At 39.5% G+C, this 24,591-nt stretch overlaps 1 protein-coding gene across 1 annotated transcript in view; it reads right to left on the reverse strand.

The window, feature by feature from the left end:
* The window catches only part of itga6a (integrin, alpha 6a), a 139,096-nt gene that overhangs the window by 52,828 nt on the left and 61,677 nt on the right, over positions 1–24,591 (reverse strand). The window contains exons 7-12 of the mRNA XM_084314728.1: positions 18,060–18,253; positions 15,900–15,994; positions 12,062–12,189; positions 11,614–11,703; positions 8,329–8,390; positions 6,364–6,533 (exon numbers count right to left, since the gene is read on the reverse strand). Of these exons, the coding sequence (XP_084170854.1) occupies positions 6,364–6,533; positions 8,329–8,390; positions 11,614–11,703; positions 12,062–12,189; positions 15,900–15,994; positions 18,060–18,253 (739 nt within the window). The remainder of the gene's footprint in view (positions 1–6,363; positions 6,534–8,328; positions 8,391–11,613; positions 11,704–12,061; positions 12,190–15,899; positions 15,995–18,059; positions 18,254–24,591) is intronic.

Here is a 24,591-nt window from a genome sequence, read left to right on the forward strand (position 1 = left end):
TATCAAACAAACCAACAAAACAATCTATCAAACAAACCAATAAAACAATATATCAAACAAACCAATAAAACAATATATCAAACAAACCAATAAAACAATCTATCAAACAAACCAACAAAACAATCTATCAATCAAACAATAAAACAATCTATCAAACAAACCAATAAAACAATCTTATCAAACAAACCAATAAAACAATCTATCAAACAAACCAATAAAACAATCTATCAAACAAACCAATAAAACAATCTATCAAATAAACCAATAAAACAATCTATCAAACAAACCAACAAAACAATCTATCAAACAAACCAATAAAACAATATATCAACCAAACCAATACACAATCTATCAAACAAACAATAAAACAATCTATCAAACAAACCAACAAAATAATCTATCAAACAAACCAACAAAACAATCTATCAATCAAACAATAAAACAATCTATCAAACAAACCAATAAAACAATCTATCAAACAAACCAATAAAACAATATATCAAACAAACCAACAAAACAATCTATCAAACAAACCAATAAAACAATCTATCAAACAAACCAATAAAACAATCTATCAAACAAACCAACAAAACAATCTATCAATCAAACAATAAAACAATCTATCAATCAAACAATAAAACAATCTATCAAACAAACCAACAAAACAATCTATCAAACAAACCAATAAAACAATCTATCAACCAAACCAATACAACAATCTATCAAACAAACAATAAAACAATCTATCAAACAAACCAACAAAACAATCTATCAAACAAACCAACAAAACAATCTATCAATCAAACAAAAAACAACCTATCAATCAAACAATAAAACTATCTAGCAAACAAACCAATAAAACAATCTATCAAACAAACCAATAAAACAATCTATCAAACAAACCAATAAAACAATCTATCAATCAAACAATAAAACAATCTATCAAACAAACCAATAAAACAATCTATCAAACAAACCAACAAAACAATCTACCAAACAAACCAACAAAACAATCTATCAAACAAACCAATAAAACAATCTATCAAACAAACCAATAAAACAATCTATCAAACAAACCAATAAAACAATCTATCAAACAAACCAACAAAACAATCTATCAATCAAACAATAAAACAATCTATCAATCAAACAATAAAACAATCTATCAAACAAACCAATAAAACAAGCTATCAAACAAACAATAAAACAATCTATCAAACAAACCAACAAAACAATCTATCAAACAAACCAACAAAACAATCTATCAATCAAACAATAAAACAATCTATCAATCAAACAATAAAACAATCTATCAAACAAACCAATAAAACAATCTACGATTTTTACCTGTGTTGACCTTTTTTTAACTTGTAATTGTGAACGAACGAAGACATGCAGAAACAAACGGTTATGAGATATGCTACAATCGCCCAGGAATCCTGGCAATGCACAGTCATTTCCGGATTTCTGGCCGGCGCTCAAAGTGTAACAAAAAAAATGACAATATATTTTTAATAAAAAATTACAAAATAATTGATATTATGAAAAACGAATATTCGAATAGCACTGTTGCTAGAAAGTCCCATCCCTAGTACATACCTATACAATGTGCAGCTTTTCTTCTATGTCGCTATGCTATACTTGCTGTTACTAACTATACTATACAACAATCACAACAAGTTATTTTCTTAAAGTGTTCCTTTTCCTTCCTTTAAAGTGACCTTTTCTTGTGTGTTTAAAGTGACCTGTGGTGTGTGTTTGTGTGTGTGCGAATGCAGAATGTTGTGGAGAGCGCTTTTCTAGACACTCAAAGCGCTCCCCACAATCTAGGGTGGAAATTGCCTCCTTCACCACCACTGGTAGCACCCAACCTTGGGCTATGCAGGCTCAATGGCTGCCATACACTGACACCAGGCACACATCACACTACACAATGCAGGCCTGTACACTGCGATGATATGATCGCGAATTGCCCCTTTAATTGGCCGTTGCGATTGGTAAATATTATCTGGGGGCGGGCTTGCGTGTAGTGCTTTCAAGCCTTGCATTCGCATTTCACTCCTAAATTATCCAAGGCGTGTGATGACGCCACTCACGCAAGCTGTCAGTGCGACACAATGTCGTGGTGCTATGAAAGAATCTGTCGGCAATGAATGAACTTACTGCGATCACCGATAGCCTGAGTGAAAAAAAAGATTTGCGTGTGGAGTGAATCTAGGTCACGCTATATACTTGGTACTTGTAGTCTATCGTGCGATTAAAGACCATGTCCCTATCTGCGTAGTCTATACATCCAACACCAAATCCCATAAAAACTGAATGTGGCCTCTCTTCCTTTCAATATGGACTATTGCATCGCCAAAGAAGCACCTCATTTCAATACATTTAAGATACAAATTTTGCTCTGCAAGAACAACGGAGTGGATATCAGTCCAGCTTATGACAACCACGTCCGATGTGGAGAGATGATAAGATGATGATGATGATTGACGTGATGATGTGATGATTGATTGACGGGGACACGGACACTTCTAACGTTCAGGTTCAGCCATGCATTAGGTGAGTAGTAGTAGTAGCCCACTATTAGGACGTGAAATACTGTCTACTTAAATTTATAAAATATCAACCTATCTATCTATCTAATAATGAGACAATATGCAAATAAGATAATACTAATAATTGTCACAGTGTCCCCGTATATGAAATGAAAGTGGCTTGCAACTTTACTGGCTGTCTGTCACAAACTGTTTATTTCTCGTTTAGCATAGTATTACATTCCACTTCTATAAACAATCAAAGTCCTACCGTAAGAGCCTCATACGGGTCAATTAAACCTTTTTGATTAGTCTTTCCTTCGAGCTAAGTTGGACTGAACATTTCACTGTCAAAAGCGCAAATGTAAATAAGGTTGCGTCGCAACACGGTTTTCAAAATAAAGGTCACATATACAAATACCTCTCAATTCTTACTAAAAAAAGTCCCGGATATACATAAACATTAATTGGCATAGATCTCTATAAACGGCCCAACACATTGATCACTTTAGGCACACACTGAAACCAGTAACATCACAAATATGAAGCAGGTAATTACCCATACAAATGATAAACCTTTCATGGGGTTATTTACAATAATAATTCATTTGATTTCTAAAGCACTTTTCATTGTGAAACAAATGTATGCAGAGTTTCTTGTCCTCCTGATTAATGCAATGGTGTGTGTGTGTTGTGGTGATCTCATTCAAGGAGCACTACACAAGCGCGCGCACACACACACACACACACAGTTTGTTGTTTTTGTTCTATTAGTGATTTACACACTTTCTCGGTTGGTTCATTATAAAAGATACAAACCTGAAAACAAACGCACTTAAATGTTAAATAAAAGGACCACAGTAATGAGGCAGGAGGAACATATTTTTTTAATAATGGTAAAATTGTTATTTAAAAATTTGCCCCTAAAAAATATTTTTAATTAGTGTGCCCCTAGTGAAAAAGCTTAGCGTACAGCCCTGCAATGGCTGCCATACACTGACACCAGGCACACAGCACACTACACACTGACTACCATACACTGACACCAGGCACACAGCACACTACACAATGGCTACCATACACTGGCACCAGGCACACAGCACACTACACAATGGCTACCATACACTGACACCAGGCACACATCACACTACACAATGGCTACCATACACTGGCGCCAGGCACACAGCACACTACACAATGGATACCATACACTGACACCAGGCACACAGCACACTACACAATGACTACCATACACTGGCACCAGGCGCACAGCACACTACACAATGACTACCATACACTGGCACCAGGCACACAGCACACTACACACTGACTACCATACACTGACACCAGGCACACATCACACTACACAATGGCTACCATACACTGACACCAGGCACACATCACACTACACAATGGCTACCATACACTGACACCAGGCACACAGCACACTACACAATGGCTACCATACACTGGCACCAGGCACACATCACACTACACAATGGCTACCATACACTGACACCAGGCACACAGCACACTACACAATGGCTACCATACACTGGCACCAGGCACACATCACACTACACAATGGCTGCCATACACTGGCACCAGGTACACATCACACTACACTACACAATGGCTGCCATACACTGACACCAGGCACACAGCACACTACACACTGACTACCATACACTGACACCAGGCACACAGCACACTACACAATTGCTACCATACACTGACACCAGGCACACATCACACTACACAATGGCTACCATACACTGACACCAGGCACACAGCACACTACACAATGGCTACCATACACTGACACCAGGCACACAGCACACTACACAATGGCTACCATACACTGGCACCAGGCACACAGCACACTACACAATGGCTGAACGGCTCAGGAGACAGGGATTGATATCAGCCAATTAAGGAGGGAGGGATGATTAGGTGGCTCTGATGTCAGAGACCTGATTGGGAATTTGGCCAGGAACGTCGGGGAACCCCCTACTCTTTACGGTAGGCGTCCTGGGTTCTTTTAACGACGAGATTCAGTCAGGACCTGAGTCATTACTGTCCAGTCCTACAACACAGGGTCATCTAAAGAACTACAACACAGGGTCATCTAAAGAACTACAACACAGGGTCATCTAAAGAACTACAACACAGGGTCATCTAAAGAACTACAACACAGGGTCATCTAAAGAACTACAACACAGGGTCATCTAAAGAACTGAAGCTGACGTAGGTCCAGGAATGACCTCCAGACATGTCTCAAACTGGCCTCTCCGGTCTCTTTGTGTTGCTTCAAACTAAAACATATCTGAAATCCTTGCCTCCTGCTGCTCCTGCTTTGATGTGTAGCACTTTTCTGTAGCTGCAATAATTGTAATTATTGTTAGTTTGAATACGTTTATATTATTATTATTATTATGCAATTAAATCATACGGTGATTCCCAGCATTTTACATGTACATTTAGTCATTTAGCTGAGCGCTTTTTATCCAAAACTACTTACAAGTCGTGTAAGTACGTGACTTCTATTTTTACTTGCTATACTTATTTTAATTTATACTTATCTATTTTTGTCTAGCACAGTCTCTGGAGCGTAATAGAAAGAAGCATTTTGTATAAAAGTATTCTGTACTTCTGTATGACAACTAATAAAGAAACTTGAAACTTGAAACAACAAGTCAGCAGGAAGGGTACAACTCTGGCAGGCAGCTAAGGGTCAGTGGTATTGTTCGTCAAACAGTGTTGAACTTGAGTGTTACACTCTGAGTCCATAGTAATATAGACATATTAGCATGATAGGTAGTAGTATAAGGATAGTAACATAGTAGTATAGACTAGGGATGCACCGATCCGATATTGGTATCGGCCGCCGATATCACTAATATAGCTGGATCGGGTATTGGTAAAAAAATAATAATAAATAAAATAAGACATTTAAAACTTGGAATTTTTGGCGGTCAGGTGGCGTAGCGGAGATTGTGCTCGTCACCAATGCAAGAGGCTGCGGTCTCGACTTCCGGAGAGTCAGCATTGCCTTGGCTCGGGCTGATCGCTATACTAACTTGTTTGGCTGAGTTAGGGGTCCTGGGGTCAGAGACCTGATTGGGAATTTGGCCAGGAACGTCGGGGAACCCCCTACTCTTTACGGTAGGCGTCCTGGGTTCTTTTAACGACCGAGATTCAGTCAGGACCTGAATCATCTGAGTCATTACTGTCCAGTCCTACAACACATGGTCATCTAAAGAACTACAACACAGGGTCATCTAAAGAACTACAACACAGGGTCATCTAAAGAACTACAACACAGGGTCATCTAAAGAACTACAACGTAGCAGAGATTGTGCTCGTCACCAATGCAAGAGGCTGCGGTCTCGACTTCCGGAGAGTCAGCATTGCCTTGGCTCGGGCTGATCGCTATACTAACTTGTTTGGCTGAGTTAGGGGTCCTGGGACGTTGTGGACAGTGACCCCTACAGTTCGGTCGGGGCGCCTGCTCAGCAAGGGTAGGATCTGGAGAGAGGTAGTGCGACCATCCACACATTACACTCTCTCGGTGAAAGTCTGCGCTGCCAGGCTGGCTGCCGTCTGGCTGCACATGTGGCGGAGGAAAGCATGTGACAGTCTCCGGCCTCTCGGACCAACAGTAGGGGAAAGTGCGCAACAACCAGGAAGAAGGTTGGGAATTGGCATAACGACTAACAGTGGGATGGGAGAAAAATCGGAAAAATCAGGAGGGGGAAAAAGATAATAATACTAGCAGCCACCACTACTAGTCACCATGGCCATTTTCCCCAACAAAAGGACGAGGTACCTGGAGTTTGACTTTAGTCTTGACGCACGCTCTCTTGTTCTGGGCGCGGAGGTCCAGGGTTCCGGTAGACTGGTAGTCCTGGTCGGAGAGCGACTTGTTGAGGAACAGGACCCTGGAGAGCAGCCCCAGCTTCCTGCGGACCGCCTCCGCCTCCAGGGAGTAGCTGATGGCTGAGGAGGAGGAGGGAAGAGAGGGTTTGTGATGTTATGATGAAGACCACGTGAATCTACTTTTCGGGACGTTGAGTAAAAAATAAAAACATGTTTATTTCTATGATAACTGGCATGCGTTTTAAAACTATGACCCGGTTTTAAATGGGTTTCACTGCCCCTGTAAGATTATGAAATCCATGAGAGACCATGTGAAAATAAACTAAGATAAGATTATTCCTTTATTGATCCCCTTGGGGGAAATTCAGGCGTCATAGTGTGGTATAATTTGCTATATTTAGTTTATAAAATATGTCTCTGAAAGGCTAAAAAATAGGATTGGTGATAACAGATGTCCTTTCAAGTTACAAACCACAAGAGGTCAAGCCTGGAGGTTTCTACATGGTTACATAGAACAGATCCTTGTTACAGATAAAAGGATCTCTGTAAATAATTCAATTTACATATAGTGTGTTAGTCAACAGCTGAAAACAATGGCGTGGGCAGATCACATGCCCCTGTTATCTGCTAGGGGTCTCTTGTGACACAGATGAGAGACAGCTGCAAATAAGGAGGGGCTATGTTTTCTGTAATACAGTAAAAAGGTACACTTTCAAATGTCTGGTACTATACTCAAATGAGCTTAGAATGAACTGCAAATATTTCTGTCATATTGTGGTAATTATTCTGAAGCTAATGATATGAAATATGCTGTGTGTATGATTAAGAATCACAGAGTTTTACAATTAAGCCTTTTCTGAACCAAATTGGAAATACTTAAAATTATAGAAATAAGAACTGTTAGCATAGATGTTGAGTAAGTCAAAAGAATATTATTAGAAACTATAGAAAATGGGCTTGATGATAAAAATACTGTGATTCTCATCTAAACATAAAGCTGTTTAAGTCAAAAATGATATGTCTGTGTTTAGGAAATCAATCTCAATTCGAATATATATATCTTGGGGTTAAATAACAAAAGTATTAAGTTAATTTAGATAGTAAATCTATTTCTCTGATTTGGAACAATGGAAAGGAGCAGTTGGGCTCAAAAGACAGCCCTTATTTCAAATTCAAACTTAGAGAGCCCGTGATTGGAGGAAACATCTTCTTGACGTCACCTCCTGTGACATCACAGAGACGCTCCAGGCTCATTGATAAAAGGAGCCACTGGAGAACAGACAAAGACACACAGACACGCAGACAGAGAGACCATACAGAAGACCGCAACAAGAACAGACGGAGCAACCATCACCATAGCAACGAACCAAACAACAACAAATGCATTGAAGAGAGCTTCCTGGCTCCAGAGAAAATAACTTTATGGGTTAGCCAGAATATTCAACGCTGTTTTGATAATTTTGAGATGGATTCCTTCAGCAGAAACTCATGCTTGAGTTTGCTGGAAGCCAAACGATTAGACTAGTAATGCGTTGTTTTTATGAAATTAAACGCATTTATGTTGATTTGAGCTCTGTTATCCGTCTGCCAATTCCTTCATAGCACCGCCGCCGAATGCCGACTCTTCTCTTGTACCGGGTAATTCAGCCAGTAGCATATGTACAGAACAACGGCAGACTACTATTAATATAGTATACAATCACGGACCAGCTGAATATCGTTTTACCATAATAGCAACATGGGGGATGGGGTACATGTATGGGCACTGGGCAGGGTAATAGAAATAGCTATTACATTTTAATTTAATTTTAATTAAATTGTATTATAATTTGTATGTAACCCTTTAACAAGGCAAGTCAAGTCCAATCTTGGATCTGTAATAAAATTACACAATAAAAGATACTGTCTCACTTACTAAGCTTTGGGTTGTAGGTTGCAGGGTTTGCCTTGTAGGTGAAGCAGGCCTCCACCGTGAAGCTACGGAAGAGAAGCAGATTAGTAAACAAACAACACACGTTCACTCTGATGAGCACACTAAGTAAATACAGAGCGAGACTGGTAAACATCACCTCCTGGCTTGGGAATAGCACCGCACACGACGCAGCAGACTGCAGAGAGGCTAAGAGAGAATAGTCAAAGACTCTAGTCACCCAAACAACTGCCTCTTTGAACTGCTGCGGTCAGGCAAGCGCTACCGGAGTCTCATGGCCGGCACAGAGAGACTCAGAAGGAGCTTCTATCCCCAGGCCATCATGATGCTCAATGACTATACAACATCAACCCATCCATCTACACTCATTGCACACACATCCACATGCACACTTTAACACTACATCATATTTATCTATTTATTAAAGAGATTTGCACTACATCCATACCTCATTTACATTTTGCACCTTGCAGTGTTAATTTCATCAGCTATTTTACATTTTCGTTTTCATCTTAGTCATTTCTCAAATGCTCTTTTTTGTTTTCATCATATTTAGTCACCTTTATCTATTTTGTTTGTTACTTTCCTGTCGACAAACGAGTTCCTGTTAGCTAGCAAGTAAACAGTGTTGACGTTGAAGTAGAATAAATGTTTAGCAAGATTTTATTTTGCAAACTACATTTTGTGTCGTCGTTTTTAGTCAACGACATTGCATGAATTATTTCGTCACGTTAGTGTCACATGATCTCCATTAACGTGACGTCTCGTCTCGTTTTCGTCAGGGGAAAAAGCTTTGACGACGACCATATTTAGTCATCATTTTCGTTGACTAAATTAACACTGGCACCTTGCCTTTAAAAAATATAAAGTTTTTGTACCACATTGTCTGAATTCTGTACCTCATTGTCTGCATTTTTACTTCATTGTCTGCATTTTTACTTCATTGTACTTAGGTTGTACTTTCGTTTGTATATTGTATATTGTATATTGTATAGTGTTATTCCTCTTTTACTTACTTTTTTTTACTGTATGAAGCACATTCTCAGGAGCAGTGTTGCGTTGGTGATTTCATACCTGGTTGCACTGTGTTTTTTTTTTTTTATATATATATCTTTTTCCCCCCTCCTTTTTTCCGATTTTTCTCCCATCCCACTGTTAGTCGTTATGCCAATTCCCAACCCCCTTCCTGGTTGTTGCGCACTCCCCCCTACTGTTGGTCCGGGAGGCCGAAGACTGTCACAGTGTCACATGCTTTCCTCCGACGCATGTGCAGCCAGCCGGCAGCCAGCCTGGCAGCGCAGATTCTCACCGGGAGAGTGTAACGTGTGGAAGGTCACACTACCTCCCTCCAGATCCTACCCTTGCTGTGCAGGCGCCCCGACCGAACTGTAGGGGTCGCTGTCCACAACGCCCAGGACCCACCCATCAGCTTTCCCACCCCTAACACTGCCAATTGTGTTAGTGTGAAGACAATGCCTAATTGCCTCTAGGAATGGAATGTAACACATTTCATTCACAAGTTTTGTGTAAATGTGTCTGAGGACGTATTTGAACACACCTGACGACCTGCGCTATTCTTATGCAAAGTAGCCAGGTGGGTACTTGGCGAGTTGGCGCATCAGTCGAGTGCAGCGCATTACTGTGTGCACGAGCGTGCACATCCGTGCATGTGCGTGCTCCTGCTCACAGACCTGGCTGAACGGCGTGCAACCCCATCCCATGACCAACGCACCACTGCTCAGGAGGCTCATACAGAACCAAGCATTTGACTGTAATGTACGTGAACTTTATATGTGACAAATAAAACAAAACTTGAAACTTGAACTTAGGCCCTGTCCACACGAGCGCTGGATTTAATATAACCATGATTGTATGTGCGCAGTTGCACTGTTCGGCCACACACAACCGGGGATTTGCTACACTGCAACCGCTGTCTTGAAAACCGGAGCCCAGGGTGAAGTTTTGCGGTTTTGCAGTTGCGTGTGGGCATAGCAACCGAGGTTATTCCCAGTGTTTACAGCAGAGCTGTCGCAATTATTTCCCATGTTCACGGCAGACTGACCGGCAGCAACCGAGCGCGGGGTAGCTACACCAGTGTTTACAGCAGAGCTGTCCCAAGTAGCGTTATATGAAAATGATTATAACAAACTTTTGTTCGAAACGTATCGTCTGTGTTGAAGAGTGTTGTGATTGACTGATGTCTGTTGTCGCATTCCTGACCTGATGCTCAGAGTAAACATGTAGCTGCGGCTAAACTAAACTCATGTGTTGTCAAGTTATTGTTATAAGGAACCCAGTCCAGACTGCATCCCCTTAACAATTGTTTGTATTGAGCCGTATTGTATTGTACCCATTCTGCAATGTGTTAAATAACGTTTGCATCCATTCATAGCGGTAACGTTACCACATTACGTTAGCATTTAAGCTATATACTATACATGGATATAGCCATTCACATTAGCATGTAGCTAACAACACCGGCGGTCTTTTGTGAGACTAAACTATCCGCTCTTGGTGGTAAATTGTGTTGCTGATGGTTTTGTTTCATCAACAAATGAGAGGCAGAACACACAGTGAATGTATCCGTTTGTTTATTGCACTTTTATTGCAGTTTCTTTCTTTGCTGAAAATATATGTTCCGTTGGCAAAATGATGGCTATGGACGGTGTTTCTAAACAGGAAGTTTAGTGAGCGTTCAACCTTTTCTGATTGGTTGAAATGGCCTTCATGTCTGAACAACATCGCCGCCTACTGTTTTGGCATTGTACTACATGTATCGGTTGCTAGTTTTTCCAGCCTGCCGTGGGTACGCAATTATATGCGGTTGTTCACCTGTGTGGACAGAGGTATATTTTTTCAAACTTCGGTTACATTAAATCCAGCGCTCGTGTGGACAGGGCCTTAACCCTTTCAAGCTCATTTGTGGGACAGAATTATGACAGAAGTGAACATTCTGATGCTGTTATTATTATTATTATTATTATTATTATTATTATTATTATTATTATTATTATTATTATTATTATTATTATTATTATTATTATTATTATTATTATTATTATTATTATTATTATTATTATTATTATTATTATTATTATTATTATTATTATTATTATTATTATTATTATTATTATTATTATTATTATTATTATGTAACACACGGCTGCTGGCCTCTGAAAGCTACGGAGGTCTAGAATTCCAAAACTGAAAACATTCCCCTAAAAAAACATACATTTGAAAAGGTTAAAATATGAATACTTTAATACTCACCAAATACTGTTACCGCAGGTTTTCTTTGTGAGGTCGATTTCCTTTGGGTTAATTTTGACATCCTTCCTGATACTGATGACTGGCCTCGCTCTGGAGGAAGAGCATAACGCGTTGATAGATGTTAGTGAAATCTGAATTGAATCAGAATCAGTTTGATGGCTTAGCAGCTAAAGTAATGAATATTACTGTCATGCACTCTTCCTAATATACTAACATACACTCAACACTGTAGCACTCAAGTCTGAACACTTTGATGAACATTGTTACTCAGCTGTAAGAGTTGAACCCTTCCTGCTGACTTTGTCGCTTTGGATAAAAGCGTCAGTTAAATTACTAAATGTAAATGTAAATTAATATAATAGTGTAGAATAGAATAGAATAGAATCAAATAGAATATAATACCGTGGCGAGGTTGTGACAGAGTTATGACGGATAATGAGATAATTACCTGTAAATGACAGCTGTGTCTGACAGAGAGCCCACGGCCATGTCTGGATAGGAGTTACCGTCCAGGTCCATGTTCCCAGCGAGAGAATATCCAAACAGTCTGATGTTGTTTTGTTTTCCCGAAAGGACCTGTAATTAAACAGCAATTTAGAAGAAAAGAAAACAAATACGACATAAATTTGACCAAAATGTTAACCTTTTTGTTGTTGTTGTTCTCCGCAGCAGAACTGATATGGGTTGAGACGAGTGTTCGAATTATGAGGGGGCCAATGGGGGCTCAGCCCCCATAGCTAGAGTCTGAGCCCCCATAGTCAAGACCCCCTGTGGGGGTCTCTCAAAAAAAATTATATAATTTTTTTTATTTTTATGTACGAATTAGTATTATTTATGTTACCTAAATAAATTGTTAATAGATCATATTTTTCTTTTCAGTTTTTAAAATAACCGAGTAATTAATGTTGTGGAATAGGCTGCATTTCACCTCCAAGCCGCTATGCGTCGCCCATGAGCGTCGCCCATAAGTTTAACGCTACTCCAACCTAGTGAAGAAGAAGCAGCAAGCAGCTGCTGTAAACAGAAGGCTGCCGGTCCGTGTCCTGCAACTGAAAACATAAACACTAAACAGTACGCCACATGCCGCCAAAAAAAAGGCTAAACCCGCCGCAAGGCTGTACAAAGCTGGACAGCTTTGGTTTTATAAAAAGGCCAAAGACTGACGCTGTTAGTGCAGCAGCTAGCAGCGCTACTGTCACTGAAGTTGACACTGCTAGTGCTAGTACTAGTGTTAGCTCTGCTGCTCCTGTGCGCAGTGCACCTGTTATTGTTACCGCGCCGGTTGCCACTGCCAGACCCGAGTCTCCACCACTAGACCTGGACTGTGCTGCTACTCAACCACCACAATGCTGGGGTCCGAGTCAGTGGAACTTTTGGAAAAATAAATATAGCTGGTTATTTGCCAAGGAGGGATGCATTGGCTGCCTTCCATGTAAAAACGCCAAGACATTGTTAAATAAATCATTTGGAGCCCATTTGGCAGAGCAGTGGATGAATGGGACTGTGACTAGCTCTCAGAGCAAGAAGTTGAGGAAGAAAATATACTTGCACAGTGATAGCATTGCTCATAAGCAAGCTATAGAAATAGAAAGTCAAAACCAGAAGGAAGTGCTTCTAAAAAAAGTTAGCGAAATCACATCTGCTTTGCTCAAGGAGACAGCCAGTTCATTCAGGGCAGCATATACTGTCACTAAAGAAAGGTTGCCGTATACCAAATTGAACCCCCTTATGACACTTAATGAGTTGAACGGTGCGACAGTCGGGCCAGCTCACCGATCCGATCATTCTTGTGCACAGATCATAGAGCACATTGCCACAGAGATGAAAAAAAACATAATTTATTTAGATTTATACAAGTATTTATTTTATGTTCATTTTATTATCAGATGATAATGTTACTTACTGTATCCTGATAAATGCTGCTGTTGTGCCATACAACTATTTATTTTCCATTCGATTATTTTGTTAGTTTTTGATTTATAAGTGCAGAGACAAATAAATGTTAATTCAAGTTCATAAATTTGGTCTCATTTTTCAAATTAAATTGTTGTATTTTATCAGATGCAAAATGCAAATAAGTAAATATGGCATTATATATCAGAGGTGAGTAAGAAAATGAACAAATATTGATGGTTAAGAATGAGACTGAATAATGACATCACACAATAGTCTAATGATTAGACTGTTGTGTGATGTCATTATTACTTAGTATTAGACTAATCCTAATGAGATATTCCTCTAAATATGACTTGGAAAACAGCCACAATTTCAGGAAAAAAATTGTAAAAAAAGAAACCAGGGGGCCCCTATACCTCTCAGGTGATAATTCGAACCCTGGTTGAGACCCACGACCCCCACAGCATACTAATGTAAACGACTAACGAGTCGGTCGCAGTCAACCAGCACCTGCTAACGGGTCTGACCCTTTAGCTCAGCTGGTTAGTGTAAACTACAGTCAACCAGCACCTGCTAACGGGTCTGACCCTTTAGCTCAGCTGGTTAGTGTAAACTACAGTCAACCAGCACCTGCTAACGGCTCAGACCCTTTAGCTCAGCTGGTTAGTGTAAACTACAGTCAACCAGCACCTGCTAACGGGTCTGACCCTTTAGCTCAGCTGGTTAGTGTAAACTACAGTCAACCAGCACCTGCTAACGGCTCAGACCCTTTAGCTCAGCTGGTTAGTGTAAACTACAGTCAACCAGCACCTGCTAACAGGTCTGACCCTTTAGCTCAGCTGGTTCGTGTAAACTACAGTCAACCAGCACCTGCTAACGGCTCAGACTCTTTAGCTCAGCTGGTTAGTGTAAACTACAGTCAACCAGCACCTGCTAACGGCTCTGACCCTTTAGCTCAGCTGGTTAGTGTAAACTACAGTCAACCAGCACCTGCTAACGGGTCGGACCCTTTAGCTCAGCTGGTTAGTGTAAACTACAGTCAACCAGCACCTGCTAACGGGTCTGAGCTTTAGCTCAGTTGGTTAGTGTAAACTACAGTCAACCAGCAACTGCTAACGGGTCTGACCCTTTAGCTCAGTTGGTTAGTGTAAACTACAGTCAACCAGCACCTGCTAACGGGTCTGACCCTTTAGCTCTGCTGGTTAGTGTAAACTACAGTCAACCAGCACCTGCTAACGGGTCTGACCCTTTAGCTCAGCTGGTTAGTGTAAACTACAGTCAACCAGCACCTGCTAACGGCTCTGACCCTTTAGCTCAGCTGGTTAGTGTAAACTACAGTCAACCAGCACCTGCTAACGGCTCTGACCCTTTAGCTCAGCTGGTTAGTGTAAACTACAGTCAACCAGCACCTGCTAACGGGTCTGACCCTTTAGCTCAGCTGGTTAGTGTAAACTACAGTCAAGCAGCACCTGCTAACGGGTCGGAACCTTTAGCTCAGCTGGTTAGTGTAAACTACAGTCAACCAGCACCTGCTAACGGGTCTGACCTTTAGCTCAGTTGGTTAGTGTAAACTACAGTCAACCAGCACCTGCTAATGGGTCTGACCCTTTAGCTCAGTTGGTTAGTGTAAACTACAGTCAACCAGCACCTGCTAATGGATCTGACCCTTTAGCTCAGTTGGTTAGTGTAAACTACAGTCAACCAGCACCTGCTAACGGGTCTGACCCTTTAGCTCTGCTGGTTAGTGTAAACTACAGTCAACCAGCACCTGCTAACGGGTCTGACCCTTTAGCTCAGCTGGTTAGTGTAAACTACAGTCAACCAGCACCTGCTAACGGCTCTGACCCTTTAGCTCAGCTGGTTAGTGTAAACTACAGTCAACCAGCACCTGCTAACGGCTCTGACCCTTTAGCTCAGCTGGTTAGTGTAAACTACAGTCAACCAGCACCTGCTAACAGGTCTGACCCTTTAGCTCAGCTGGTTAGTGTAAACTACAGTCAAGCAGCACCTGCTAACGGGTCGGAACCTTTAGCTCAGCTGGTTAGTGTAAACTACAGTCAACCAGCACCTGCTAACGGGTCTGACCTTTAGCTCAGTTGGTTAGTGTAAACTACAGTCAACCAGCACCTGCTAATGGGTCTGACCCTTTAGCTCAGTTGGTTAGTGTAAACTACAGTCAACCAGCACCTGCTAATTGGTCTGACCCTTTAGCTCAGTTGGTTAGTGTAAAAAAAATCTGTTGCTAAGCCATATCTATGCTTGATACCCCCCACTGACTTCCAGCATGCTTAGCATAATGCTAACTAATGCTATGATTTTCTGCTTCCAATATAAAATGGCACCATAACATGTGATAGAAGGAATTTGATTATCGCTTCACCAAAACTGACCTGTGAAGGCTTGGTGTTGATTCCTTGAGCAGAACCGTGGTAGATGTAGACCTTCCCTGCCCCTCCGTCGTCGTAGGGAGCTCCGACAGCGATGTCTGTGTGAGAGAAGAGGGATGCTGGGTCATTAACTCATTCAGTGCCAGCTATTAGTCTTGGCCTTGTAGCTAACGTGCCAGGTTTCCATTACATATTTTCACTGTGCGTCACTATGTTTGGAGAGCTATTCTATATTATAGCTATGGGGACAATACTATGGTCATTTGACAGTGACTTTCTTCCGTCCAAGATGCAAAAAAAAAGATAATTCTTTCATGAATACGTTCGCGCGTTATCCTGTGGTGAATATAAGTATAGTTTAGGAGTGATCCGGGATAATTCATGAACCGCTGAGTTATAGGGCGCTACGTGTATTCTACTATAAGCGTTGGCGTTTCTTGCCTGGTCACGCTACTATTTCCAAATCAAATGTATATAATAGGTATTATGTTTCATCATGAATGCATGAAAGGGGGGGGATATCGTTTCTGATGCTTTGATTGCGAGTAACAGCATTCGTTTTGAACACTAAAAACACTGATCAGCTGAATCTGTATGAAAACATTACACGATCAAGCTGGAATTGACGTCAGATAGTCCTTAACTCTGATCGGGGGTATTCCAAAAAGAATATTCCAATTGTTTGATCGCCATCTGGTCCATCTGGTCCACGACATAACCCACCACAACACATGCATCGGGGGCATTTGACACGCTTCAATGCGATCGGGCGAACCGCTTGACTCGCCTGACCCAGAAAACTGCACCCGGAGGGATTTGAACGTAACACAGGGTAAGATATAAGGTTTCAAAGGGTGCTCGATACTGCCGTCTAGCAGGATGCGGCCAGTATTGCACTTTGGCGGTCTCAGACTCATTTCCTATGGTAACACCGAGGTCCCTGGATGAATAATAAATAAAAATATCGAATAGAAGAATAAACGACCAAAACCCAGAGATATCTCGGGTCTGGCAGCCAACGCATGGCTAGTTAACCCGACTTATCTCGGGTTTGGCAATTAAAGAGTTAAGGGCCACACTGTCTACACCTGTTTTTAATAATGTTTCAACGAGGAGTATCATCCGTGAGTCCCACTCTGCCAGATCACTATCCATTTTGACGGACAGAAAGTTTGGAGAGGAGGAACTTTTGGAACGGACACAGGCGACAGGTAGAGCAGTCGTCTGGTAATCCGGAGGTTCCCGGTTCGATTCCCGCTCCTCGAAGTGTCCTTGAGCAAGACACTTAACCCCCTAATTGCTCCCGATGTGCAAGTTGACACCTTGCATGGTTGCCTCTACCATGTGTGAGTGAATGGGTAAAATGTGAGGAACAAATTGTAAAGCGCTTTGGATAAAAGCTGCTATATAAATGCAGCCATTTACCATACGTCACTGTTCTTAGCAAAGCTGCGGTTTCTGCAAGCGTGTGATTACGTTAGCTAGGTTGTAATTAAAACCAAAAACCAATGGACAGCAATAGCCTCCGTCTGTTTTATCTCTTTAATGGATCAGTGTGGCCGCTCAATCAGAGTCAACAAAAAGAGGCCTAATGTTTAGACCTGCCAACAACCTTATTTGTCGACCCACACACACACACGTTAACGTATGGTTTTGTTTTTACTTAATAGCGAACGTGAGATAATCCAACAAGCGAGCTAGCTGGATGCTGTCATTGCTAACAGCTAACGCTAGCGGACCAGGCTAACGTATTTCCAGGAACAAAAGCATTAATTCTAAAGGTTACTATCGCTGAAGCTTGAAATGTGTGAGCTTAGTGAAACAGCATGGTAAATGTAAAAAGAAAAAAACGTTGCTACCATGAAACATCTCCGGTCTCTCTTTCTTTATCTTTCTTTTCTGTTCTCCCAGCTGTTAACAGACTGTTAGCTACATGGCTAGTGAGCTGTACCCAGCATGCAGTCAGTTAATAGGGTCCCCTCTCAATATACTACACAGTGCCGGTAAAAACAAGGGGAAATATATTTTTGAGACAAGACGATAGTTGCATAAACTATTCAATTAAAAATAATTACTTAACAACAAATGTCCCTCCTCGGTGTTGGTGAATATGCTAATGAACATGCTCATGAATATGCTAATGGCTACGCTAATGAGTCCCACCTTGAAAGGAGTCCTGGTTGACGTCGCCGATGTTCTCCACCGCCAGTCCGAACATGGAGTCTTTGGTTCCGTTCAGGCGGACCGGAGTGATCTTGTCCCACTCCCCCGCCTGGTTGATGTAAACATACACTGCCCCCCCGACGTCTCCGTCCTTCAGGAAGAACTGAGGGGCTCCCACTACCAGGTCCTGCCACCTGGTGGAGGGAGGAGGGAAGGAAACCATGAGCGAGCTGTACAGGTTTTTAACAGAGTATTACTTCATCTGTACATGTTTTTAACAGTGTTACTTCATCTGTACATGTTTTCAACAGAGTATTACTTAATCTGTACATGTTTTTAACAGAGTATTACTTAATCTGTACATGCATCTGTACAGGTTTTTAACAGTGTTACTTCATCTGTACAGGTTTTTAACAGTGTTACTTCATCTGTAAATGTTTTTAACAGTATTACTTCATCTGTACATGTTTTTAACAGTGTTACTTCATCTGTACATGTTTTTAACAGAGTATTACTTCATCTGTACATGTTTTTAACAGAGTATTACTTCATCTGTACATGTGTTTAACAGTATTACTTCATCTGTACAGGTTTTTAACAGTATTACTTCATCTGTACAGGTTTTTAACAAAGTATTACTTCATCTGTACATGTTTTTAACGGTGTTACTTCATCTGTACATGTTTTTAACAGTGTTACTTCATCTGTACATGTTTTTAACAGTGTTACTTCATCTGTACAGGTTTTTAACAGTGTTACTTCATCTGTACATGTTTTTAACAGTATTACTTCATCTGTACATGTTTTTAACAGAGTTACTTCATCTGTACATGTTTTAACAGTGTTACTTCATCTGTACAGGTTTTTAACAGAGTATTACTTAATCTGTAAATGTTTTTAACAGTATTACTTCATCTGTACAGGTTTTTAACAGTATTACTTCACCTGTACATGTTTTTAACAGTATTACTTCATATGTACATGTTTTTAACAGTATTACTTCATATGTACATGTTTTCAACAGTGTTACTTCATCTGTACAGGTTTTCAACAGAGTATTATCATACAGGTATTACTTCATACAGGTATTACAGGTTTTGAACAACACAAGTACAGTACAACTAAAAGAGGTTGTGCCTCTACAGTTGTCAGGATGGCCGAGCGGTCTAAGGCGCCAGACTCAAGGTGTAAAACTTTCCTGGTAAAGGGATTTCTGGTCTCCGAATGGAGGCGTGGGTTCGAATCCCGCTTCTGACAATACTTTTCCAGAATTTCCCCAAGGTGATCAATAAAGGAATATCTTATCTTATCGTATCCAACCAGAGTGCAAATGTAACAGAAAAGTGCAATAGTAATATATAATGTACAGGTGATTAAACTGGATATAAAATATATAAATGAGTACTACTGAGTAATAGTGCTAATCCGATGTATGTACAGAGTTGTAGTATTAATATGTACAGTAATACAGGTATAAAGACACTAAGTCATACTGGCCAGCAGTGTAACTAGTAAGAGTAGGTAAGGGATATACATATATAGATATAGTACAATCTACAGATATCTAAAAATTATTATATGCATGTACAGATGTGGATAGATAGATATATATACGGTAAGAATAAATATATAAATACGGTATATACAGAATTATTGTATTATTATTATTGGATTATATGCAGGTATATTCAGACAAATATGGATATATGTGGTAAATATATATATATATATAATAATAATAATAATAATAATAATAATAATAATAATAATAATAATAATAATAATAATAATACACTTTATTTGTATAGCACCTTTCATACAGAAACTGCAGCTCAAAGTGCTTCACAACAGAAAAAAGGCATAAAATGAGCACATAAAGTGCAGACATATAAAATCACAGTTTTTCACATTAGGATCTAACATCCCAACAGGCCACCTTGTTTATGGTTTGATTCAGTTTTAAATAGACAATAATAAAAAGAGTAAGATAAAATAGACAGAGTAAAATAGTGCAATAGTGCAGTGCAATAAAATAGTAGAATAGAATAGACATAAAATTTGCACATAAAGTGCAGACATATAAAATTATCTTTTTTACAGTGCAATAAAATAGTTCTGGATTACTGTTTAACAGTTTAAAGTCGTCTTTACCTTCTCTGTTTGGTATCCATAGTTTGACAGTCTTCCCTCCTGTTTGATACCCACTTTGACCCTTCGAACCTCCCACTCAGGGCAAACCTCCCTCTCAGGGCGCAGTTCCCTCTCAGGGCGCAGTTCTAGGCCTGGGTCCTACACAGTTTTAAAGCCTGACAGTCTTTCTTGTTATATACCGACAGAGTTTAATACCTGACAGTTTTGAACCTGTAATAAAAAGTAATAGACAGAGTAAAATAGTACAGTGCAAGAAAATAGTAGAATAGAATAGATAGTACAATTATGCAGCAGTGCAGTGCCATACAATAGAATGGACAATATACAGTATGTACAGTAGTGGTGCGGGAAAATATCGATACAGTCAAGTATCGCGATACTTTGCGTGGCGATACTGTATCGATACAAGGACGCCAAGTATTGATATTTTATTATGCAAATAAATCTTTTTTTCTTTTTGTTATTATTAAATTGTTTGTATAAGGAAGTTGCATTGTTCATTTCAATACCTGTAATAGTACAGTAGTCCACACACACACACACGCACGCACACATGTGCATTCAGTTAAGTTGGAATATGACTGTAATACAAACAGTTCAGTTTGTCAGGTACATGCAACACAGATTACAGTGTTGACATCAGTCTGCTTGAGAAAATCCCATTTGCTGCAATAAAAATTATTGAAGTGAGATGAACAGACTGAAAACTTTATTTTATTAGATAAAACATGTTGACAAAGTTTTACTTTGCAGTTGAAAAAAGGTAATAAATCGCAATATATCGCAATATTAATATCGCAATACTCAGCATAGCGCAATATATTTTGAATCGCAATACTATCGTATCGCAACTTAAGTGTCGTGATAATTATCGTATCGTGAGGCCTCTGGTGATTCCCACCCCTAATATACAGCAATCATGCAATCAAAATGTGAAATCTCCCTGTCTTCTTCAACCTCTCCTTCTCTGCTTCCTTTTCTCCTCTCCATCTCTCTGTGTTTTTTTTTTACAATACCTGTACAATACCCTTTTCTGTCATTTTAGTGTATTTCTTTTTACTTGTTACTGCATTGTATGTGTTTTTATGATGTGAAACACTTTGGTTTGGCTTTTAGTCATTTGTAAATGTGCCATACAAATAAAGCTGACTTGACTTGACTTGACTACTTTATTTAATGTATTATTATTTTGATGCCTGTTTTTTATATGTATGTGCAAACTGTATTTTATTTGACTTTATTTTATGTATTATTATTAGGGATGCTCGATATTGGCTTTTTTACCGATACCGATATACCGATATTGTCCAACTCTTAATTTCCGATAACGATATCAACCGATATCAACCGATACCGATATATGCAGGGTCCCCCCCCCCCCCCCCCCCCCCCCCTCCCCCCAAAAATGTAACAATTTCAGGTAATTAACATTACATATCTCTTGTTGTGGAATTAACACAACATTATGCATCATTTTGACAATAAATAAAATCAGAATTTGTTCTTACTTGCTTGCCTGGGTAAATAAATGTTATAGAAATGTAAAAAAAAGAAAAAAAAAAAAAAAAATTTAAACCGATACCAATATTTTCCGATATCACATTTTAATGCCGATATCGGCCAATAATATCGGTAGGCCTATAATATCGGACATCCCTCATTATTATTATTATTATTATTATTATTATTATTATTATTATTATTATTATTATTATTATTATTATTATTATTATTATTATTATTATTATTATTATTATTATTATTATTATTATTATTATTATTTTTATTATTATTATTATTATTATTATTCCAATGTCTGTCTTATAATCTGTCATACAGAGCATCCCACCAATGGAACTCAATTCCTCAAACAATTAGAGTGTCCACATCATACCATTCATTCAAGTGCAGGGTTAGGGAATGGCCCATTGAAAACCAGAACTGTCAACACTGAGGTGTCTGTGTGTGTATCAGTGGCGTCGTTAGCCGGGCCCCGTTCCCCGTACCTGGCTAACTGAGTTAGCCGGATAATTTTCAGCATAGCTTGACTTAAGCCGGACCTTTCCGTTCCCCGAAGTCGGATTTTCTAAATCACCATGGTAACAGATCAGAAAGTTTGAACCTGGTCCGGAGCAGGGTTAAGTTCAGTTATCTGGATGAACCATGGCCACGCCCTCGCAAAGAAATGCCAGCTCGCTTCCTGAAATATTTCTCACAGTCTAGATCCCATTATACCATTCTAAATTATGTTTTTGTGCTTCGTTTTCCTAGAGGGGGCTTTTGAAATGTATAATAATAGAACTAAATGCTGATAATAAATCATATTCAGCCTATAGATTTACTTTGTCCTAAATAAAATAATGCACGTCATATACGGCGCTCGGAGTCGCGGTACACGCTGCATGTGGTTATTTTAATAACGGCGCATTGCAAATGTGAATCCCGCGGGGATATTTTTGGCTCTGATTAGTTTCATATATTCTCCGCTGTAGATTTGCTTAACGGAGCGCCCGGATTGTGTTTCATTCAAGCATAAAATTGAAGTGTCTATGCGTGGATTGTGGTTTTTGTGGATTATGAATTACGAGGAATCTGAGGATTGTTGAATTGTATCATCACTCACACGTTATTGTGATATTGTAACTGGGATTAAAATGTCTGATGAGATGCGCTGTTTGACGGATTTGAGCAATTGAATGAGCCGTTGACGTCACATTAATGCATTTGAGAATAAACCCTGTGTTTCCAATATAATTCTTTTGGAATATAATATTAATGAATATACGCAAAAGTAGCCTAGTTTTAAGTTAAAATATTATAAATCTACATGCATTGAGGATGTCATTCTTTATATAGCTCTCAAAGTGCACCAAATTGAAGCATTTACATTGCAAAAAGAAAAACAAAAAATTGAAAAAGGGGGGATTCGAACGCGGGTCGTCCGCGTGAAAGGCATAAGGACCAACCATCACACCACGGTGCCAGATAAATAAAACATCCACCATACATCCATCAATGGATAAGAGAGCCGTATCCTTATTCTGAAAGAGTTGAACTAATTATTTTCATCTCATTTGATTATTCAATCCATAAGCCTACTGCCAGCAGGCACGTTTAAAGAAATATAATCTGATTGATTGTGGTAATGAGGGACTTAAAATTAGCCTATAGATTATGCATTTAACTTGTCGGCGAGGCTATTGAGCCGTACTGCATTGTACCCATTCTGCAATCTGTTAATAAAGCTTTAAATCAATCAATCAATCAATCAATGGCGTTAGAAAATCAGGATTTCTGCGATCGACACCTGCTGTCTTTTCAGCTGAAGCGGCCGTGCGCAATTATCCTGAGTCTCAAGTCTGGTTCAAATGAACGAGACTGAATCAGCGTTCTGGATAATGGGACTCTTGATCGACTTAGTTGAACCAGGTACGGGGAATAGGGCCCTGGGCTTCCGGGGCTTTAGCCCCGGATGTTTTTCTCCTAGCCCCGGATCTAAAAAAATAAATAAATAAAAAAAAATTTACATTTTTTTTTTTTTTTTTACTTTTTCTTTTTTTTTAAGATGTCAGCATCCCCATTGTCTGTGCTGAATGTTTGTTAGTGTTTGGTATTTTTTGTTGGTTTTTAGTACTTTTAAACATCCATTTTTAGTAAGTAGTTTTCATTTGATCCTATAATTTATTCATTCACCGATTTGTGGACTTTTTTTTAGTGTCCTGAAAGGCGCCTTATAAATCAAATGCATTATTATTATTATTATTATTATTATTATTATTATTATTATTATTATTATTATTATTATTATTATTATTATTATTATTATTATTATTATTATTATTATTATTATTATTATTATTATTATTCATCCAGGAGGGAAAAGACACTTTGGATAGTAGGGACTGCATCTCTGCCTGTCCTGACCAGGAAACACTTTGCAACTGTGATCTCCTCTGGCAATAGTTGGATATTGTAATGTGTGGCGAGGGGTTGCAGCAATTCCACTGAGAGAAACTGGTCTGAGGCTGGATAACATGCCTGTATGCCTCTCATAAGTTGTTATCCAACTCATGAGAACCTGCTCTCAAGCTCTTGCAGCATTCTGTCGACGACTGGATAGAACAGTCTCTGTCTCAGCTGATCTCCTGAGCTGAGGTCTGAGCTTGTGCCACAAGATGACTCAACTACATACTTGTCCATCCTTTTCTGCTTCCTCCTTTGGCTGGTAGTATGTTCCTCAATCCAAAGGCCATTACATATGGCCTTTGTCCTGTCATACATGTCCACTGCCATCTCTGAGGTACGATAACCTTTGAGTGTGTCCTGCACTGTGCTTTTAAATAGTACAGATAGGTATTGAAGATGTGTACTTTAACGCAGC

This window comes from Notolepis coatsorum (genome assembly GCF_963971535.1).
Source record: "Notolepis coatsorum genome assembly, chromosome: 5".
In the NCBI taxonomy this organism is placed as follows: domain Eukaryota; kingdom Metazoa; phylum Chordata; class Actinopteri; order Aulopiformes; family Paralepididae; genus Notolepis; species Notolepis coatsorum.